Raw genomic sequence first — 21576 nt, 5'->3', positions numbered from 1 at the left:
TGGGAATACTGTTGTGTGGATTATTGCCGCTTTTAGGGGTTCTGTTCAAAGGCAAAGGTGTCCTGTATGGCAGCGTGCAGGGCTCCACTCTAAAAGATGTACAGTCATTTCAAATAGATCACTTATGTAGCAGGCTGCGAAATAAAGTGCCTAAAAAGAACAATTTGTATACACCTTTGTCAAGTGAGGAAGTGTTTCACGTAGTTAAGATGTTTGACTCATTTGTCAGGGGAAGTTACACTGATACAACACTACTTCTCTTTCACTTTGCCAGATTAACAGAAGCCACCATCATATACAGGAGAGCTAAAGGATCAGCTGTCTCGTGAATCTTCTAAATCCTTTCTCATTCAAATTGCAGTCTTGAAAAGGGACCGACTAGGAGGCAAACTCCTTTACACTGGGTAACTTGCAAAAGGGACTGTTTCAGCACCCTCCTCCACACCTGGATAACGCACACTTTGCCATGTCTATCATGTCTGGATCTGAAGAAGTCTGCACTGTCCAGTTCAAAAAGCTGAAGGTTGCCAAACAGGTTTATTCTAGCTGTTAGCGGAGCGTACCAGGGATCAGTTCAGATCTATTCGAAAAGGCATTTAGAAGAACTGCAAAATACTCTTCAATCTCCCAATATGCTCAGTAAACAAGCCCTTACCCCTGAGGGCCTCTGGGTCCCCCAGGATCCGGTTCAGAGTCTCTCGTGGGATCTTCTCGAAGGCTTCGTTGGTTGGAGCCAAGAGCGTGTACTGGCCTTCACTTTCCAGCAAGCTGTTCAGATTGGAAGCAGCCACAGCAGCCTTTAGAGGAATGAGGAGAGACGGTAGAATACTTTCAGCAAGAATACAACAGTCAGCAACTTTGTCCAGTCACTAAGGGCCAGATTTATTAAGGTATTTATTATTTCAGAACACTTAAAAAATCCTAAATAGCCTCTTTCAGTACTTTGGTACTTTTATAATTTTTATCCTGCCTCTTGGTTCTCTCTTGTGCTCCAAGAATTTGAGCACGAGATGGACAGAGCTTTTTCTGGAGTCTTTCAGAGTTAGCTCCAATAGGCTGAAATGCCTGGGAAGGTTCACAGCAGTTCCAGTGAAATTCAGATCAGCACCTAAAGCTGGCTAACTGCAAAACCCCTGTGTTTTTTCATGTTATTCCTTGACTTGGCAAATAGCAAGTCAAATAAATTGGTACTCAACAAATCTGAGAAGTTATATCATCTAAGGCAAAGATTCCCATAAAAAAGCGAGGAGTCAGACTCAGGCTACATCTTTTTACTGATAGCAGCAGCAGGGTGGCACTTGCACTGACATCAAACTTTTCTCTTCCTAAAGCAAAATAAACTACATTGGTACCAGGATTTTATCAGCAGCTTTAAAGTCACAGCATATAGGTGTTGGCAAGCTCTTCGTTACAAGTCCTTGGGAGTGAATGTCTTTAAGGTCCCCTGGAACACCCGCTGGACAGACTCACCCGGAGAGTTTCCAGGCTTTCCTCGGTTTCAATGATCTGCTGAATGCTGTTTGTAGTGGTGGCGATGACTTTGTCGATGACATGAACCACTCCGTTGGTGGCATGGTGGTCAGCTTTCAAAAGCCTGGCACAGTTCACAGTCACAATCTAAAGAGGAAAAGAGCCACAGGGTGTTATATGCTTTGAAACAGGAAGGTAAAGCAGCCTCTGCTGTTTTTCTATTTCAAGCGCAGTGAGTGCTGTAACACTGAATCAGCAGGAGCAGAAATGTGGTTTCCTAAAAAAACAAATGAAGAATGAGAATGTTCTATCAAAAAACACATTTGAAGCATTTTATATTTAAAGAGCTTTGAAAGTAATCAGCGGTTTTGTCTACTATGCATCAGCAAGGCTAAGAAAATATGTAACATCAAACAGTTATGCAAGTGTAATGTTATACAACAGAATGTGCAGCTTTCCTGCAATATCATCTATGAAACTATCTACTTATAAATATCCTATCAAAGCTTCACCCAAACATGTTTTCTTAACCAATAACCTAAGCCTTTGTAACCTAAGCATTCATTACTGAGCCCTGGAGGTCCAATGACCATGTCAGAGGTACAAGGCAACACCAGAGCAAGCCTGTTGTGGTAAAGCTTAAATCCACTATACAGCAGTCCATGCCCTTCACAGGTACCTTCTAGGGGGACACAGACCTAAATGATTTTGGTTAGTACTGTGTAATTGTTCACCAACAGGCATCTCGGTACAGTCTTATTGTGAACCCAGTTTTAATCTATGGCAGATGACTAAACATGAACACACCCTCTCAACACATCATGCAGGGCTCCAGGTGAGGAGAGAAGGGGCCCTGAACGTGGCTTGGATGAAGGCAATAGTTTGCCCAGGGATATCACAGTGCCCTCAACCCCCAGTGCTGGCCATGTTGTCCAGGCTTCTTCCCTAGAGTTTTTAGGCCTTCACTTTTATCCTCAAAAAAGAAGAAAACCCAGATATAGGTCCATTCTCAGCTCCACTTGGGTAACTATGGCATCTCAAAGAGTTGTCTTACCCCATTGGGATAGTGGTGAATCTGGATAGGAAGGTTCTGGTACATTGAATTAAGTGCTGTCCCATGTTTCAGCTCATCTGTTAGGACTCGTTTGTTCACCATATGGTAGCGGAGGGCGTTGAGCAGCTCAATGTTAACATTACTGACTAAGGAATCCAATGTTTCCTGAAAATAAGCAAAATGAAACTCAGCGCTGAGTACAATGAAGCCTATTGTCTGTGAGAGCACCCCTGCACCAGGCAGCCTGGCTGAGTCAAATGTGCTTCCGGTAAGACCTTACTTTGTGCGCGTGTGCACGTGGGTCTCTAGCTTTCACAACACTATCTTTGGCCTTACAACAGCAGCTAGAGCAGCTAGCGCCTCTGGATCCCTGTCCTTGGAAGACAGGTTGATGACGGCAGCAAGGTCCAGCATGGGGGTCGCTGCATCAACAGCAGCATTAAGACAACAAAAGGCACAAAATGCAGGGCCAAGAGGCAATGGTGCTGGGAGACCTTCCCCAAGGGCATCATCCTCGCAAGAGGGTCTGCTGGTGCAGCTTTGGTGGCAGAGGCTTGGTACTGGGGACAGAAAAAAACGTCCCTCTCCCTGACCCAGCAGCTGCTCTTACTTAGCTGCATCTTAGGGACAAGTGACGTACATGCGGGCTGTAACTCAATGATGTGGGCTGCGCAGTCTGGATTCTCTCCCATCCTAGGGATGCTCTGTTTGGATCACGGCACCAGCAAGACAGCAGTGATAATTTGGGAGGAGAAATTTCATAGGATGCAAAGTGGAAAAATTAAAACCAATATAAAATAAATCTATAAGTAATTAAGCAGAGGAATGCACTGATGCAAGAAAGCTGTGAATTTACAATTGGGACTGGATACTTGCGCAAATATTAAGAATAACTAGATTGGTAAAGTAGAGATCAACAATAAAACTGGTGGAAGGGATGTTAAGTCTCTTGTTGCAGATCGCATGATGATCTCTCACGGTAAGAGACAGGAAAAACAGAATGAGATGATTGCTCTATCCGCCCCCTGGAGAGCGTCATCTACACCTTCCTCTAGTATTGGGCTCCTCCAGAAACAAAGCTCTGGAGCTGATGGACCAGTACAGTGATTCGTGTTTTGGAATATCCTTCCTACATCTGGACAGTATCTGTATCTGCCTTCAGCCTCCAGGGCTGAATATCCACTACAGAAAGCAAGAGGAAGAGGAGAAAGAAGAGGAACTGAATCTTACAGCAGACAAGGATGCCCAGGCCTCATTACTTGGGGCAAAAATTGTAAAACTTCCAGGTCCTTCAATTTCTGGTCTTAGGTTAGACCGGTCAGAGTAGAGCTGCGTGGTAGCAGATCCAACGACGCCAAGGGTTTCATAGATGTTTGAAAGTGGCAACGCTGAAAGAAGGAGAGATTATGTTTCCAGCATGTCATTCATCCTTCACTGTACTTTGCTGAATTAAAAGAGAGCTGCTGGCAAAAAAAGCTTCTGGAAATGAAGCATGTCAGTGAATTCATATCTGTTCATTAATTAGATAATGAATAATTGTAGGCTGTCAGCTCCAATCTCAATTATAACAGTGTTACCCAAGATCCACTGCATCTCTGCAGGCTTAAATGGAGTTACTGTGGATTTCTATGCACGCAAATTAGGAGAAAATCAGAACCTAGCACTGTATCTGGCCTGAGAGACTAAAGAGGCAAGCAAAGATAACCATTATTTTCACCTGATCCATCAAGGCTGACATTTCTTCCCTGGCTGCTCATGTTTAGGGCCAGGCAGTTGGACCACAGCAGCAGTCCGACATGAGAGCGAGTGGTGAGGATGGGATTCCACCCCAATTTGCACTCCGTGGATCTTCTCTGGGACCCTCTTGCAAGAGACACAAGGCCCTGCAGGAGGTCCCAACCCCACCACGGCCAAGCTCTGCCCACCCTGGGGCATAGCTGTGAGTCATGGCAGCCCCAATGCTGCTGAACCACATGCAGCGGGTCGGTCACCGACGGCCCCCACCATTAACCAGGCGGCCGTGAGCTCACTGTGGGAGGAGGTGTAAAGAAAGCAAAAGCAGAACATGTCTTTCTTCGATAAACCCAGGCAATTCCCTTCCCCATCCCCACCAGGGACCGAACTGTATTTCCTATTAAATGCAATTTTGCTAAACTCAGGCTTGCCAAAACAGAAATGAGCAGAGACTGGCAGAACTGTCTGTTACTGTATCATTACTTTGTATTGCATTTCGAACAGAGCTATATTACTTGTTGGAATAAGTAATTCCCCATGGCCCTCCCATGCTTGATTTAGTTTAATTATATCCAGGGTTTTAAATTGTCTGAAACATTTTGCATGCTTTGGAGCTGATCTGGCACTCGGCTGGTGCTCTGCTGAGTCCATTTTTGACTTGTACAGGGCAACACTGTGCACAAATTGCAAAAAAATCAAATCCACTTTGAATAATTTTCTAACATTTCTCTTTACTAGACAGCTATGTAATTTTAATTTAAAAGTCTGAATAAACGTCAAACATATTTACCAGCTGGGCAGCCTTTTTCTCCAGGAACTTTTTCATATCCAGGACAGCACTCATAACTGATTACTCTGGAATAAGAGATGGATATGGCAGATTAACCGATGGCATTTCAATTTCTTTTACTTTTTCAATATTATATATATTATATATTATTACATATATATTATACTCTTGTCTGTGTTCATCCATATTTGGTGATGTTTCTAAAGCAGACTCTTCACTAGAAATATAGACTTGAGCAAAAGACAAACCACAGTTTTTATCTCCTTCAGGACTGCATGTTGCCATTTTCTCCACAGAACAAAAGCAGACGGAAGTTACTTTCAAAACCACGCTTTCCCGGAGACTTTATTCAGTCTCTCTTCAAACAGTGGATGGAAACCAATGGTGTGATCCCTGCAGCTTAAGGTAGCGATGAGGCACAAGCTCGTATCAGGATCTACGCTGCATGTAGAGAAGTGAGGCAGAGAGACCTAGCGGTGAGAGCGGAACGATACAGTCGCACATAGCTCATAGGAGAAGTCTGTGAGGTTTTGGTGCCAGCTATGTATTTCATAGCCAGTGTGCTCTGAAGCATGCTACGGAGAGCAAACACAACTCAGCAATGACAATAAAACAAGGACGACTCACACTTTTAATACTGGGCGGCTCTAAGCTATGGCTGAACAATGGGGCAACGCACATCCATTTTAAGGACTTATCATCCCCACGTGCTTTTTTGATCCTCGACAGAGGAAAGCAACACAAGAACTCAGATGCGTTGGATACCGTGGTATGTTTTGTATGTGCCGGGGTATGAATCACTGCATTCATCCTCTTCCCATACGCATCACCCTCGCCGTTTTGGGCTGCCCTGGCCAACGGCTGCCGTCACGTCTGACCACTGTTTGGACAACGCGCTGCAGCTGCGGTACGTCCGCTTCCCCAAACCAGCCGAGCGTTTCCCCTTCATTTCACCCATTCTTGTCCACCATGAGAAACTATCTGCCTGCATACAGCTAAACCCACATCGCAGGCTTTGGAAGCCCTGGTGCTCACCAGCTGGGGGGAAAGGAGCATCTCTGGCCTTGCATACGTTGGCCAAAGGGGCTGGAGTAATCGAGCAACCCCTCAGTGTGGTGCACAAGCATTTCCTTGTGGCTGGCAGCAAGTTGCCTGCTTTTTTGAAGCACTATCCCTCCAGGGTAAAACCGACGGGGTCAGAGACCTCATGCTGCGCGACTCGGGGCTGCTCTGCAGATTTGCGGAGCCTAAATCAGCAAAAGCTGGCTGAAGGCTGCAGCCATCATCTGCAACTCAATGGAAAATAAAAAAAAGCCATTTGATTCTTAAGCTGCCCGTTTAAGGGAACATGTTTCAATGTTAGCAACAACAAAAGTTACTCATTTATTTTTCACAGGGGGTTCTTTCACCTATTGCTCTTACACTTGGGAAGAGAGGACCGAGGCCACTGGCTGCTGGGCTAACCCGCGCGGGGACAGGTATTCCTCGCAAAGGCAAGCGTTTCCTCTGGGCTCCCCGCTGGATTCGGGACAAGTCTGATGCTGTAGCGCAAGAGCCGAGCTTCGGCACGCTCGATTAAAGAGAAAGGAAAATCCTCCAGCTTCGGATCTTTGTCATCGTTTTAACACTGTTAACAAACAGTGGAAACGCCTGGGGTTTAGGAGGGAATTCTTCAGGGTAATTAAGAGCCAGTAAGTGAAACAAATACCTGTGTTTCTGTGACAGAAGCAAATAAATTCTGTGTCACGGTTTCCTAAGAGAATTGCAAAGCAAACCCAGACTGATTGTCTAGACATTATATATGCCATGTGGGAAAGAGTTTGCCTAAAGCAATCCCTTCCTTTGACTACCGGAGATCTTAACACCCTGCTGTTCCACTTTTCCCGGCTCCCCCGTCTCCTGGTCATTAGAAACACACACTTCCCCCCCTCCCCGCCCCAGCTCCGATTTCTCTTTCTTTCACCCTCGAAACTAAATCCAGTCTAGACAGTTCCCTTGGTTCACAACCGTAATCAAAGACGAAGAGCTGATTAAAGACAAATCGTTCCAAAGTTCAGCATAAATAATTCCCGAGGGCTGACGTAGGCTTTAAAAGGCTTATTTATAGATCGATCGGAGATTAACGAGCTGTGACTACGTGAGCGGGAGGCCCACGTGCGCGGCGTGCAGAGCACGGGGCCGGCAGCTCGGCCATGCCCCCCGCGCGGGAGAGAGCCCACGGAGAAGGCATGGAGCGACCCCACCGCCAGGCCAGCGCGATGAGGCCAGGCCACTGAGCCGGTGGCTTGCACCCATGTAGGGGTGCCATCCAGCATCCGGGCTCGCGTGCCCACCCGCAGCCTCCCTCGCCCTTCTCCCCTCCAGCCCCTGCTGCCCTTTGTCCCACCCTGCCCCATCGGACCTCAGCTGTGATTTTTTTCTTTTTTAAGTTGTCTAAGTACCAGCGCACTTCTGCAAGGGCCAGGGGAACACAGGGCGCCCGGCCAAGTGTTGCACCAGCGACTGCAAGGAGTGAGAACTGGAGATCAAAAAAACATCTTTGACATCAGCCACTTGGACCCCCCATGGCCGCTCATTCCCTCCCACGTTTGGTGGCCGCTGCATTTCAGTGCTAAGGTGCCCCAGGTGTCCCTACGGGAAGGGAGGCTGTTGCATTGAAGCGTGCTTCTCCATCAGTTCGGAGCCAGGCCCTGCAGCCACCAGGGCTGGGTGACTTGCTTCACCCTGGTTTCTGTTGGCTCCACGCTCGGTGCCACACTGAGGACCTCCAGGACCTCAGCAGCGAATCGGAGCGGCACGATCTCTTTTTGATGGACCTAAAACCAAGGCAAGAGCCTGCCAAGCTCATCACGAAAGCCTCCCGCTGCCTGCACACACCATTAGCACAGGCCCAGCAAGGGAGGCAAAGCGTTTCCGCCTCGCAGCCAGCACGACCGGGGAACCAGCTCCTGCCTCAGCCCCGCTGCGTTTCCGCACCGGCGGCTCAACTGCCCGGGGTAGCCCGAAGGCCGGTGGGTTTGCCAAGCGCAGGAGGTATTTCTGGTGTCCGGTCAGCAGTTACACACCATTACATCTCCACACGGCGGATGCCAACTATGCGGGTTAAATAAGCAATGCCCTCGCACAAAGAGCGTTTGTCATCCACTCTGCAACGCCTCCGACCACAGTTTCCTGACCTCCTCATTGAGTAATTTGGAGTCAAGTCTTTACAGTTATTCAGACTTAGGTCTCCAAACAGTGTAGTCTATAAATGTCTACGTGCATTTGACTGCAGAAGCGAGCTTCCTTGGTTTTATTAGTCATTGTTTCATCCCCGATGCAGTCTGAGAATCTGAAATTAAATTTAAAGTGCATTTTTCAAGGTAATAAAAATAAGCTTAGGCATATATTAGTGAATAAAGATCCATTTGTAATCATTTCCTGTAATAAAACCCATATGTTTTGTTTTTGTAAAAAAAGTGCCAGAGACTCATTCTTTTCCTGAATTGGGGAAAGCACATCAGACAAAAAAGGCATGTTAATTTAAAATGAAAAAAAGGACAGTATTAAGGGGTAACTTACTGCTACTAGTTATTCCTCAAAAAAAAAAAAAAAAGAATTGATGTAAGTTTTTTTTTGTCCTGAGAACAAAAAGACAAGTGTGGGGGGAAGAGCATTTAATTGCAACACTAATTCTAGAAGAATGAGTCTAGTGCATTAGGGAGTTAGAAAAATATTTAAAAAAACAGAAGGCAACTATGAGAATATATGCTAAATAAATTATGTCTTTGGCCTCAGAATAACCAACAGTGGAAAATTACCTAATTATCAAAACAATCTTGTTTCAGTGCCCATTAAAATCAAAGCAGTGTCAGACTTCTTGCCAACTATCTTATCTCACTTCATCAGCAAGTAAAGCAATGATAAAATGCACATAAATCCTCCATCCTCTTTCTTCCTAACTGTGCAAGCCAAATCTTTAGCAAAGAGAAGAACACCAAAGGAAAAAAAGCAGATAAGGAGGCGAGAGCCCCCCTCCGAGGCATGAGCTGAAGTTTCCACCATGCTGCATATATAGTGACACTAGACCACTCCACCACGCTGGGCCAAAAGATGTGTTTTGCGAAGTGAATCTGCCAGTCCTCACCACCGAGCCTCACACTTTCAACCCTGACCTTATTCCATCTGGTGAGAGCCACAGCACAACCCTCCATGGTGCCTGCTGCACCCACCGGAGTCGGCCTGAGGGCTGTCAGCCATGAACCCCAACAGCCATCGTGATGCACCTTGAGTCAAGAGTAAAGACCGGACACATCCATGTTTTCTGAGCCGGCTTTCCTTGCTGCTCCCTGTCTCTGGATGCAGGACACGATCATCCTCAAAGGGGTGAAGTCATTACTTACCGCTACAGGCTTGTAGCAACTTTTCCACCCTCCTCGCTCAGTGCAGCATTTCAGTTTTTTGAGCCAACTTTGGAGGAGCTCAGCTTTGCTTCTCTACAGTCCCTGGCCTCTTGCTGACCCTCCCTCCCTCCTACCTATTCCAAACAGTGTTCAAAGCAGGAAAAGAAAAGAAGTCAAAGCAATTAAAATTATCTTCCTAGAGCCTGCTATTTGCACCTGCAACACGTGCAACTTGTAGCAGCACTGACCCTTTAAGTAAATATTAAGGAAAACGGACAGGTCAAATGCAGAATCAGTAGAGAAAAGATGGGCCAAGCATCTTCCACGCCAGGACTGCCATTCTCATGGGTGGACAAAGCTTTCGAGGAACATGCTTATCCACCAATCCACCAGCCTCTGATGGGATAATGCTCCACCACACCCTCTGCACTGAAGGAGTGGATCCATCCATCAGAGGAAGGGCCTAAGCACACAACCTCAGGAGAGGGTTTCTGGTCATAAATCCTAAGCAAAGGCTGGAAGCATTCAGTAATAATTAACAAGCCAAATCCTGCCTGTTTCTGGGATGTAAAGGTATCTCCTGTTCTTAAGAGCTTCTCATTGATCAGCTCAGCCTCACGCAGAGGGCCAGTTGGAGGGTTCATGTTCCGCAGCAGTAACTGTGCTCGTGCCCTCTCCCGGGAGCCAAGAGGCTCCTTGACACTTGCTTTTTTAAGAGTCTGGTTGCTGCAGCATAACACACCATGCCCTTTACGGCCTGCACGACTCTTGATTGCTTCCATACGTCAGGAGGACCACATCCAGTGGGAGCCGTCACTGGCAAATGTTTGTAATCAGAGCTGTCCCAGAGACCTCAGGAAAATCTGAGTCCAGGCACATGTCTTTTGTTCTGCACAGGCACTGCTACGGGTCAAAGTAAGGCCTGGCTCAAAAATAACTAGGAAGAGCGCAAGACAATAAAACTCATTGTCAAGATGATGCGAAGTGAAGAATATTTAGCAAACTCCTGATAGAATGGGGCCATTATCTCATAGGTTCACACAGGTTAACACTGTATATGCTTTTCTCTCAGCAGTGCATCATTGGATGAGACATTTGGGTGAAACCAGAAAAAATGAGGTTAGAAGAGATCATTGCATCTCCTCAAATGAAATCATGAAATACTGCTAGATGCCAGTTGTTCTCCCTCTTTCCAGAGACATGCAGCACAGTTCATCTCTGCCAAATACAGCTGCACATTTGGGTTACCTGAGGCTTAGTTTCTGATTTATTTCAGAGCTAAAGTAATTAGCTGGCTGGATCTCTTTGTCCTTCTGTGATTTTAACAGCAAATCTGTCGCATACCCGAAGCTGAGCAAGGTTTTGTTTGGAGACCCACTGTACTACTCCATTATCATAAGGGTCTTCTACAGCACAGGCAACGATGATACCATATTGCCATGCCATAATCTGATCCATTTAATGTCAAGGACATTTCAAGAAGGCCATCTTTCAGCCAAGATGAGAGTTTGAACTCTAAACATCTAAATGAAGTCTTCCCAGATTCGGTGGCTTCGTCAAATTAGGTGTGCATGTGGCGGGGTGTTGGTTTAGCTTTTTTACAGTATTGTTGCTTCTTTTCTTTTTTGTAAAGACAATTGGAAATAAGGGAAACCACTTTATATGTTCAAGATTGGTACATGCTGCAATACACCTTCCTAAAAGACAGTTTTCCTATTTTAGATGAATCCATGGGCAACACGATAAAAGGCCAAAAACTGCACAGTGACAATTCCTGTTTTGCAACCCTCCTCACAATAGCAATGACGGACACTCAAAACTAAATCTGATAGCCAGGAAACTCAACTGAACCAATGCAAGCAACTGAAATAAAACCAGTAAAGCTTGCCACAGTGAAAGATCTCTAAGTCTGCTGTTTAGCACAGAAGCAGAGTTTATTTAATCTGCAGAACCTAATGGCATGTTGCATTAGATTAAATTACAGCTTGCATAGGACCACACCAGGAACACATTGGATGGTTTTCTCCTATCTGTTCTTCTAGGGAAGTTATTTTCTGTGCATGATTTCACCTGGGAGAAACTGCTCATACTTTCATTTCAACTTCTGCTTTCCAGAAGTGCACAGGAAAACCTGCATCGACGCTGGCAATGGGAAACACTTGCTCCAGTAGCGGTTATTAACATCTGCCTCCTCACGTCACACATTGAAGAGCGGTCTGGCATGACCATGCAAACAGTTGTCTCCCAAGATACACGCAGGAGAGCCCCCAGGACGTAGGAGAATCACGGGTCTGGGGCCAGGCCTGGCCCGCCGCTTTGCTTCACACAGCCAGCAGCTATGCAAGTAATACTCCTTCGCATTAGTATTGGACAATATGGTGGCATGTGCTAGAGTATGGGCCAACGAACGTATCTGAAAGCCCTATTTGGCCCATACCAAGGAAAAAAGATTCCCCACTCCTGATCTACAGCCTGGCACGTAGCCAGGCATGCCTATCCTTTATTATCTGCCGACTACATTTTTCACAGGAATGTCCCGAGGCTGGTTACACAGATGCTCTGTGCAACAGCTACTCGAATATTATTGTCTGCAATTTTAGATTTTGGATTGGCCTATAAGTCTAATTAACTTTTCTGGTGGAGCCATCAGAGAGTGGTGGCTAAAACTGACACTTCTTTCCCCTTATTTTTGTTCTCCCTCCCAAACAAATTCATCATGTGTTGATGAAATTTATGCTCTTTCCAATATCCATCAACTCTTATGTTGCTTTTTTTTTTCCCTCTCTTTTTTTAAAACTATGCAGCACGGGGTCTAGGATTGAGAGAGACATAGCTAAGTACTAGAAAACATCTGGTACACACTTCATTACAGCACTGAGCGTTATGTAAGGACATACAGAAATGCAACTAGAATAAATAATCAGTTTCTGAATTTATGTAATACTTTCCATTCTTAACATTTCGATGTTTCAAGATCATGCTTGGCATTTGAGCAAAACCAAGGCACGAACACTTCTTTGGAAGTAAAAGCCTAAAACACGAATACGGAAAAAACAGCCGGTCGCCTGCCCGTGCCTTCAGCAGGAAAGGAAACGACCACCACAAGACCGCGGCGATGTGGAAAGCCCCTTTCCGACCCCTACCCCCATGGATGTCACTCTCCCGCGGCCACGTCCCACGCCACCCCCCACAACGGGGCTCTTCGGGAAGGACCCGCGCACCTCTCGCAAGTACTCACGTGGCTTTGCCGCAGATTTTCCTCTGGTACCACTGCTTGCAGTTGGTGAAGTATTTCCTGTTTGTCCCAATGAGCTTCTGCACAGCGCACACGTTGGGGCTAGAGATGGTGACAAAACAGAACAAGACCCTGTAAGTCTCCTCTCTCTCAGTCCCTGCACCGGATGCTACGACAGCCCCCATCTGGAAACGCCTGAAAAGCCATACTGTGTTTATGAAGAAGGAAACTTTTATAGCCGCATGTTAACTTTCTAGGAGATCAGAGTGTTTAACGACCATTATAACCCGAACGAAGCAGTGAAAGAGATCTCTCTTCACTGTGCCAGGATATGTTTTTCTCTTTATTGAATGCAAAAATCTTGTCTTTTTCCCCATATTTCACCTATCCCCAAAATAAAAAGGAATCAAGTTAAAAATATTAGCTTGGTCGGTATTTCTATGGTGAACAGCTACTTATAATTTGGGCATTAACTGGAATCCTAGATAAAACCTGCTAACGCTATCCAATACTGCAGATACTTCCCAACAAAAATATTATTTTATTGCTTAGGACATAAAGAAAGACAGACAGTTATCAGGCTTTGGACCAACTTACACCAAAAACAGATGAGCAACACAGGCTGAGTAACAGATTCAGCCTATTCTGCATACAAATGCTGAGCTACTGATGGGTTAAACAAGCAAGTGCTTCACTACACTGCAAATTCAATGTACTATTTATAATAGCATATATTGACTATAAGGTGTCAGCCCATAAGGTACCAAGAGCTCTGCTCAACCAGAAAAATCACACGCTCGAAGTTACATGTGTGACTCATCCCACTGAAATCTGATTGCGGCCTCCTAGCTTTCTAAGAAGTGGTGGGGTCATTGAGAGTAAAGATGTGGTCAAACGGGAGTTTACTCACGCCTAGTTTGGCCAGCACGGCATCTCCCCACTCGCCCCGGCTTGTCTTCTTTAATTATCCCTGCAGCCTTGGCCCACAGATATGGGCAAGGCAAAGTCATTGCATGAGATACAATTTACACATCTGGGTTGTGGGACCACTGACTGCCCCTGGGGTTTGAGCCAGAGGTAGAGCAAACACCCAAACAGGCCGCGGATGCTCAGCCCAGCTGCGACTATATTCCCAACACCAAAACTGTGCCCCAGTTACAGCCCTGCAACCAAAAGCTTGTACAGCATCGCCTGCCGGGGAGCTGGGGGAAAAACAAATAAGTAAAACGTAAAAATCATCACCCCATCAGAAGCGCTCTGCACTTTCCAAGGCAGCTTGCACTTGTGTAGCCCTAAGTGCGGATGGGGCAGGGAGATGTCCCTGTTGTAAAGGTCTCACTGATCTGTTCAGGAAGAGCTGGCAGCCTGTTTCACGCTAGTTTTGACCGAGAAGCTGCTCGCGCGCCCGACCAAAGCGGACTCTGCGGCCCGACCGCCTCGTCCTCCTGCAGACTTGTTTGCTTTTCTCCAGCGGCCCAAATCCAGCCCCCCGAAACGGGTCGGCCTCCCTGTCATTAGCATGAGTTAACGCGAGGGTCTACCCTACGCCGGCTAAACGCGCTGCCAGGCTCCGCGGGAGCTTGGCTCGCCTTCAATAAGCCTTTGTGGAGCTGGCTCTGCCGAGGCAGGACCCAGGCTGGCGCGGCCCCGACACCTCCAATCCACCCCCGGGGACAAACCGTGGGCCCGCGGGGCCTTGGGGGACGAGGGTCACGGTTCCCATCGTTACCCGGTCACGGCAGTGCCTTTCTGCACGAAAGCGTTTGCCTCGCTTTCTACGTAAAACGCCGAGCGCAAGGAGAAGGATTCGACATTAAAACACTTAGAAACCCCCAAGCCAAGCTCGCCGCTGGTGCAAACTGACGTAGGCTCAGGGATTTCCACGCCAAAACCCCGCTTACAGACACGGCTGCGCTCCTTGACTCAGCCCACCTCGGCTACGCTGGCCCCGCGGCGCCTAAATGTGGCTCCAATTATGTCGAAAGTCCAAATCTCGCCTCGATTTCAGCAGCTGGCGGAGGACCGCCCCGCTAATATGCGTCTCGACAGCCCTGGCTACCGAAGGACTGGTTTGATCGCGGCTGCGGGAGCCCAGCGCTGCGAGGCCGCTGCTCGCTTGCTCCTTTAGCGGGCAAATCCTACCCGGTTTTTCCCAGCGCAGAAACCTGCCCCGAAGGGTCTGCGATATCAGCGATTCCCCCAGCAAGGTGCAGGAGCTGCTCCTCGCGACGCGTGGGCTGGTGCTTTGCCCGGTCTGCCTTAAAACGCGTTAAGTCAACGCTCTCGCCTCTCCTCGCTCGAGGTCGTCACATCTGCCACGCCGTTCCCACCGATCGGAGCCGGCGCGCAGATAAACCGCCTATTGCTTTCCTTCACCTACCTACTTCGAGTCTTAGCCCTCCTTTCATATTTTGCAGCTGCAGTCCCTCTCCCTGACCTGACCCAGAATTCACTTTAAAAAAAAAAAAAATTAAGATGTCAAAGTGGTGCTACAGAGCCCAGTTCTGCCACCCAACCCGCACTCGTTGCAGCAGGACCATTGCTGGTGCAGGAGGAGGTCCGCAGGAGAACGGGGCCACATTGGGGCTGTACACTCTTTCCGCACTCCCTACAGAAAGCCAACAACACATCTCACATCCAACAACGTTTTGGCTGTTTCTCGGTTGCTGCGTCTGTTTGACACACCATTAATCGATGGTCATAACTCGGTTGATGTTCAAAAATGAGCTTGTTATATAGCACTCTCTCCATCAGAAAAGGACCAGTGAGCCAAATCCTGTTGCAAACCGTGCTGCATTAAATCAGTGTAACTTCACACCATCCGTACACCCTGGCATAGTAACTCCTCACATCTCCCAAAGACTTTAGGCACCAGTGTGGGCTGTAATCACGCCTTACCACGTGCCTCCATTCATTGCATGGGGAATAAGCAGCTTCCCTCTTCACAGACGAGCACGCTGGTTTACGCCAGAACCGCAGTGACTTACTGAGCCTGAGCACACTGCTGCCTTAGGTATCAGCAGAATTGCATCTTGGTTTAGTTCCAGATTATGTAAAGATGAAGAAGAACATTGTATTTGCATGTAAGCCACCATCATTCCTTTATCGTTGACCTTTTACAAGTAGGCATCAGCTCAGATTTTTGTCTGTTGGATTCCGTACCTGATTAGACAGGCAAACAGTGTACCCCGTGTTACAAATACTGATCTGGATCCCAGCCAGATGCTGTATCAAATTGCAATATTTCTGTCTGCTTTTTTTTTTTTTTTTTAAAAAAAGCGTTTCATGATCCTGCCTCCAGCAATCCATCTAAATGGAAGCTACAGCTCAATCAATGCCACCACCACGAAAGACGAAAGCCAGCTGAAATGTCTGTCCATCCTTTCAACCCACCTGACTCCCAACAAATTTTAAGAACAGCAGAAACAACTACTAACATCTGGTTAGTGTTCTACCAATCCAACAACCAGGATCCATAACCTATCGCCAGCGCAGCAGGAGATGTCTGCACACATTTGGAGGATATTCCTTACCTCAGAAAGCTTAAGATTAGACAAGCCATTACGTTTAGCAACAACATTTCCAAGCCTTCCTGGGGGCTCCAGTCAAAGAGTAAGGTGGCGCTTACTCCACAGGGATACCCATCTGCCATTAAAACTATTTTCTTTTCCCTCCCCCCCCTTAAATTCTTGAAAACAGAGTTTCTACCACGAAGGGCTTAACAGTTTAAAGTTTGTGGCTTTCCTTTTTGATAGGGGGACCGTCTGATCATTCTGCGGTCTAAAATGACCCCTGGACTATGAAGCAGCTGGAAAGAAGGGAGGGAAGGAGGCAGAAAGTGAGCAGCCTGGGGAAGCAGGCAGACGGGCCGCCGCCCGCGGGTGGGTCCGTCCCCCCCCGCCCCGGCCCCGGCCCCGGCCCCTTCCCAGCCCTCCGCGTCCCCGCGGGAGGCTCCGCGAAGCAACCGGCCTCTCCCCGCCGCGGGCTGTTGCCGCCGTTCCGCGAAAGCGCAAAAGTAGGAAAAAGCTCCTTCCTCTCCCCCCCCCCCCACCCGCTCCCCGTTTCTTTTTCTTTTTTCCTTTCTTTCTTTTTTTTTTTTTGTTTTCCCCTCCCCTGTCGCCGCCTTACCCGTGCTGCCGGCCGCGGAGCCGGCTGTGCTGCAGGACCTGCTGGTAGGGCGACTTGGCGGCGGCGGCCAGGCCCAGCGCCAGCGCCAGCAGCAGCGGCGGCAGCGACATGGCCGGGACCGGGACCGGGACGGGACCGGGACGGGACCAGACGGGACCGGACGGGACGGGCCGGCGGCGCCCGCGCGCCCCGTTAAATGCGGCGGCGGCGGCGGGGGCGGGGAGCGGCGGCGGCGGCGGGGCGGGGAGGGGAGAGGGGCCGGCGAGGGCAGCCCTCCCCCAGCCCTCCCTCCATCCCCCCCCATCCCTCCCTCCATCCCTCCCTCCATCCTTCCCCCCCCCCCGCCCCGGGCCCCGCGGCGGCGGCAGCAGCCGGCAGCAAGCGGCCGGGGCGTCGGGGCACGCTCAGCATCTCCTCCGCCCTCGTTTTTAATCTCTCCTTCTGCACTCCTTTTTTTCCCCCCTCCTTTTCTTTCCTTTTTTTTTTTTTTTCCCTCCCCCGCAAGTTTTCCGTTGTGATGTCGCCCTGTTGTCCCTCCTCGCCTGGCGCCATCCTCGCGCCGGCTGGCATCGCCCCCCGGCCTTGCCCGTTGCGTCCCGCAGCTGGTGAGGGGATGTGGGTTTCTTTTGCACCAAAGAAGGGGCTATAAGGCCACCGGCCTCCCTCAACGGGCCGGGTGACTCGTGTCCTGGGCAGCTCCGGGGTCGCTCCCAGGGTGAATTTGACAACAAAATGCAAGGCACGCCGTTGCGCAGCAGGGCAGGGGAAGGCGCCGCCGGGGTGATGTCCCGCCAAGGCAGCCTTGCTAGCGCCGGCCTTGCAGCAGCTCACGTGGGAAAACCCCTTCCAGCTGCTTCGTGCTCGTTGTGGCAGGATGATGTCCAAAGAGCGCGGCGACGGCCGCCGGGCCCAGCACCCAGGGCTCCCCGAGAGCCACTCCGTGCGGGGACCCCGGAGGGCCGAAGCGCAGGCGAAGCACAAACAACCGAGGTTTCCCACGCAACGTCACCCACGAAGGACCGCGACGGCGTCCCGAGGCGCCTGCTCCCATTTTAGGCATCTTGACTAATTGCAGTATCCTAATCGTGTTTTCAGTGAGCTCGTTCTGATTTGGATTGACAGCAAACTCGAAGCTCTCGACTCTCCCTAAAGCTTCCTGGGAAGCAGAAGTGGTCCTTTTCGGCCACTTCCCTTAGGAACACGCTTCTCCGAAACTTTCATGCAGATTTACAGCCTGGGCAGCGGCCAGAAAGGGCAGCTGCTCCGTAGAAGAGAGGAACTGAAATGTATCTTGAGAGAAACCACCAAGCTAAACAGAAGAAGTCTTTAGCAATAATAAACCCTTTATATTTACAATGATATTTTTCCACAGTAAATAAATCTGCTTAACGTAAACAGCATTGACGCTTCTTGGATAAAACGCACCAAACGATTCCTTGGCGTCGGGTTTCCGCTCTCCCCGGCAAGGTAGGTGAGTCACGGTGTCTGACCTGCAAGGGCTCATGATTCCAGCCCAGAAGAGAAGAAACAGAGGTTGTAGGTATCCCCGAGAAGAAGGTGAGGTTTTGGACATTCGTGAGTAGGACATTCAGCAAGGTGCTAAGCCCTGGGCAGGCTAGTGAGCACCTTCCTGCTGGCAGATGCACATTTCAAAAGTGGGTCTCCTTGCCCTGGAAACACAGAGCCCCCTGGCCCAGGACAAGCCTCCTGCAGCCTTCGCCCCAGGCTGGGCTCGCAGGGGTCCTCAGGTCCCCGTTGCAACAGCCTAAAATCCACGCGGATGGTTTCGAACCACAAAACCCTGCACTGGAGTCAGCAGAAGTTTGTTGAACCCAAAATGTTGGAAATGAACCTAATGAGTGTTTTTTTTTTTTCCAATTAAATGTTCCTCCAGAGTCCAAGCAAGCACGGGACAGCCAGCTGAGAGGGGCCAGGGCAGGCACGGGAGGGAGCACGCAGTCCCCTCGCCTCCCCTGCCCCGGGTCCGGCACACGTGACACTCGCCCATTCCTGCCCCAAAAAGTGCCATTTTAGATCAAGCAAGAGTTACACAGGGCAGCGCTGGATGGATGCACAGGAGCAGGGCAGGGGAGCAGAGCTGAGCCGCGTCTCTGGGCAGCAGAGAGCTCCCCCTCGAAGGCAGCTCGCGCACACCAAGGTGGGGGGAAATCACCATTTTTACCTACCGCTGCTGGTTTCCTTCCCCTCCATCTCTTGCTTCCTGATCCTGCTGCCTCCTCATGCTTTTTTAAATCACTGTTTTCATTACTCCTCTCCAGCGGGACTCCCCATACTGGCGAAGCCTTCAGTTCGTTTCTATGAATGTTTTTGAGTGTGGTTCAACTCTAGGAAGGAAATATTCAAATGTATTAGGCTATCGGACTCTGATGAACTTCTTTGTGACTTGCCATCGTTTTATCTTGCACTTGTTTTAACCTCTGCTTGCAGAGGCGGATGTTTAGTTTGAAATGAAATCTGTGTCCAGTGGACTCCATGCGCGCTCGTACAAATGCTCGACAATCAATCATGTAGAAAATAGCACTTAGACGAATAGACACTTCTGTACACATTTCAGACCAAGCAATAAGCAGAAATAACAGCTGCTCCACCAAAAGAGAGGAATCACAAGCCGTACCCCTGAGCCGAACAGAAGAAGTCTTCAGCAATAATAAGCATTTATTGTTTGAAAAGATTTTGCTATATAAACAAATCTGAAGACTGGAATTACTGAATCATTAAGGCCATAAATATTTTTCACTTTGTTCCGCGGGCCTCACAGAAAAGCCAGAAGGAGAGCTCCTAAAAAGCTGACCGCCTTTCCATCTCTCTAGAAATAGTTTCAGGCGAGACGATCAACAGCATAAAATTAAAAGTTCTTTTGTGTATGCCGCCGTATCATGTTTCTACTGCCCTCGTAATAGTGTCATTCCCATAAAAAGTTATAGTTGCATTCGATCAAACCCACATCCCTGGAACGGACCGAATCTCCACTTAATTTCAGTCTCCAGTTAATGCTGATTTCAGGCCCGTTTTTTTCCTGGGACTGGCCTCAGCTCCCATTTTTCCAAACCGCCTCTGAGCAAAAGCCCTGGAAGGGCTCGTGCGCTCTGCTCTCGTGTCACGCTCAGCACGGTTTCTTCTGGTAGTCGTGGGTCGGCAGAGCGAAAGGGCCGTCAGGCCTGGGTCTTACTCCCCGAGCGTTTGCAAAACCCCGGGCGGCTTCCCGCTGCGGCTGAAACAAAAAAACCTACCCAGAAAAATGGAGTATTTCAGAGAAACGCCTGCTGCGCCCGCGGGAGCCAGCAAGCGCTGGCTCCTCCAGGCCCTCTGCCCTATTGCCTGCTCAATAATGCGTATTGAGCCTGTTGATATATATTATTGATATCTGTCCCATCTCATCCATGCTTTCACTTTGCTATCTACTGGCTCTTCGCTATCGGTGCTAATATTGGGCAAAAAGATTGTCCCTCCGCGTCGTTGTTCGTCTGTTTTGCGCTCCTTCCTCGCCTCAGGCGTCCCCGCGCTCCCCTTTGGTCTCTTCTGCCCGGGCCCCCCGGGTTAGAGCTGTGGCAGATGCTCCTTTCACACCACGCGCTCGCTTTCACGCGAAGAAAGCGACTGATTGAGATCACGTCATCCTCGCCGTTTCCCGGGGCAGGCTGCTCCATTTGTGGTGCGCAACGTTGGCTGGAGGAGCGCGGATCCCAGCTCCCTGCGCCCGCCCCGACACGCGCCGCGAGCTGCATCGGGCCATCGACTCGATTTACCTTCCAGCTCTTTGCAAAGCTCTGGCCGTAAGGCGCTGGGTGCGTGTAGAGCGTTATTATTACACGCGGTACCATCTCGCTCAGCCATCGGAGCAGTGGTAGGCTGCGCCAGCGGAAACTCCACGGCTTCACCGGCTCTTCGCGGGCACGACGTACAGACGCACAGCTGAAATTCAAAATAAAATAAAAACCCGGTTTGGGTCCGGAGAGGGAGGGAGAGCGGAGAAGAATAGCAAGAATGAAGCCCGCTCTGGCCATCGCCTTTAAACAGGGTGGCTGCAAAGTGTTCGCTCGCCGGGTTTAAAAGGCACCCCGTTGGCCTGTCCCTCGGGGCTGTGGGGCGCGCTAGCCAAAAAGGCAATTACACACAGTATTCTGCTTCCTTTTAATATAGCGTTGTGATGGAAGAAATGTGTGTTTTATCTGCTCTGGTATAAACAAAACAGTTCTCTTAGCTCATCCCATAACCTTGTAATTATCTTCCCACATGAGACACTGAGATAAATCTTTTCAAGCGTGGCTTTCCATTGCTCTCTGTTTCGCTCTCATTCACACAGAATAAACCCACGGAAACTCGGGCGTAGCACTGTGGGGCCAAGCTGATATCCCCTCATCTGTTTTCTATTTGCCCCTCTCGCCCCCCTTATTGCAGATATACGATACAGTAAAATTACAGAGCAGGAAGTCACAAGAAGCAGCAATTCAGCTTTCGGGGAATAATTCAGTGCCACTTAGTGCTATCATCCATGCACAAAAAAAGAAGAAAGAGACAGCAAACAGCTCCCACAAGGCATTTCTAACTCTCGCATGCTCTTGTTTTGTTCCTTATCCTGCAATTTATCTTCCTGTTTTCTGCAAGCCAGCAATGAAGTAGAAAAACCTTAAGAAATCTCTAGGCTGACATATCTTTCTGGGGAGGATTCATTTCCCTGCATAGCTGCAGGAAGCATGGAAAACTCGGTGCCATCGCTGGAGAGCAAACCACGCGAAGAGCAGAGTCTTCAGACCTTAGAATG

General features: G+C 48.9%; 1 protein-coding gene and 1 long non-coding RNA gene across 2 annotated transcripts in view; one reads left to right on the top strand and one right to left on the bottom strand.

Moving 5' to 3' along the window:
* TGFBI (transforming growth factor beta induced) overlaps positions 1 to 17078 on the bottom strand; it is a 25596-nt gene extending 8518 nt beyond the window's left edge. Inside the window, exons 1-7 of the mRNA XM_068959560.1 lie at positions 16794 to 17078; positions 12669 to 12767; positions 5049 to 5113; positions 3755 to 3912; positions 2525 to 2689; positions 1471 to 1617; positions 656 to 797 (exon numbers count right to left, since the gene is read on the bottom strand). Of these exons, the coding sequence (XP_068815661.1) occupies positions 656 to 797; positions 1471 to 1617; positions 2525 to 2689; positions 3755 to 3912; positions 5049 to 5113; positions 12669 to 12767; positions 16794 to 16903 (886 nt within the window). The 5' untranslated portion in view covers positions 16904 to 17078. The remainder of the gene's footprint in view (positions 1 to 655; positions 798 to 1470; positions 1618 to 2524; positions 2690 to 3754; positions 3913 to 5048; positions 5114 to 12668; positions 12768 to 16793) is intronic.
* On the top strand, positions 12778 to 21576 carry LOC138069101 (uncharacterized). The gene is made up of 3 exons (XR_011143912.1): positions 12778 to 16680; positions 17299 to 18951; positions 19073 to 21576. It is a non-coding gene; the product is annotated as an uncharacterized lncRNA (long non-coding RNA).

This window comes from Struthio camelus, chromosome 13 (assembly GCF_040807025.1).
Source record: "Struthio camelus isolate bStrCam1 chromosome 13, bStrCam1.hap1, whole genome shotgun sequence".
Taxonomy (NCBI): Eukaryota; Metazoa; Chordata; class Aves; order Struthioniformes; family Struthionidae; genus Struthio; species Struthio camelus.
This window is presented reverse-complemented; position numbering and strand designations above follow the sequence as displayed.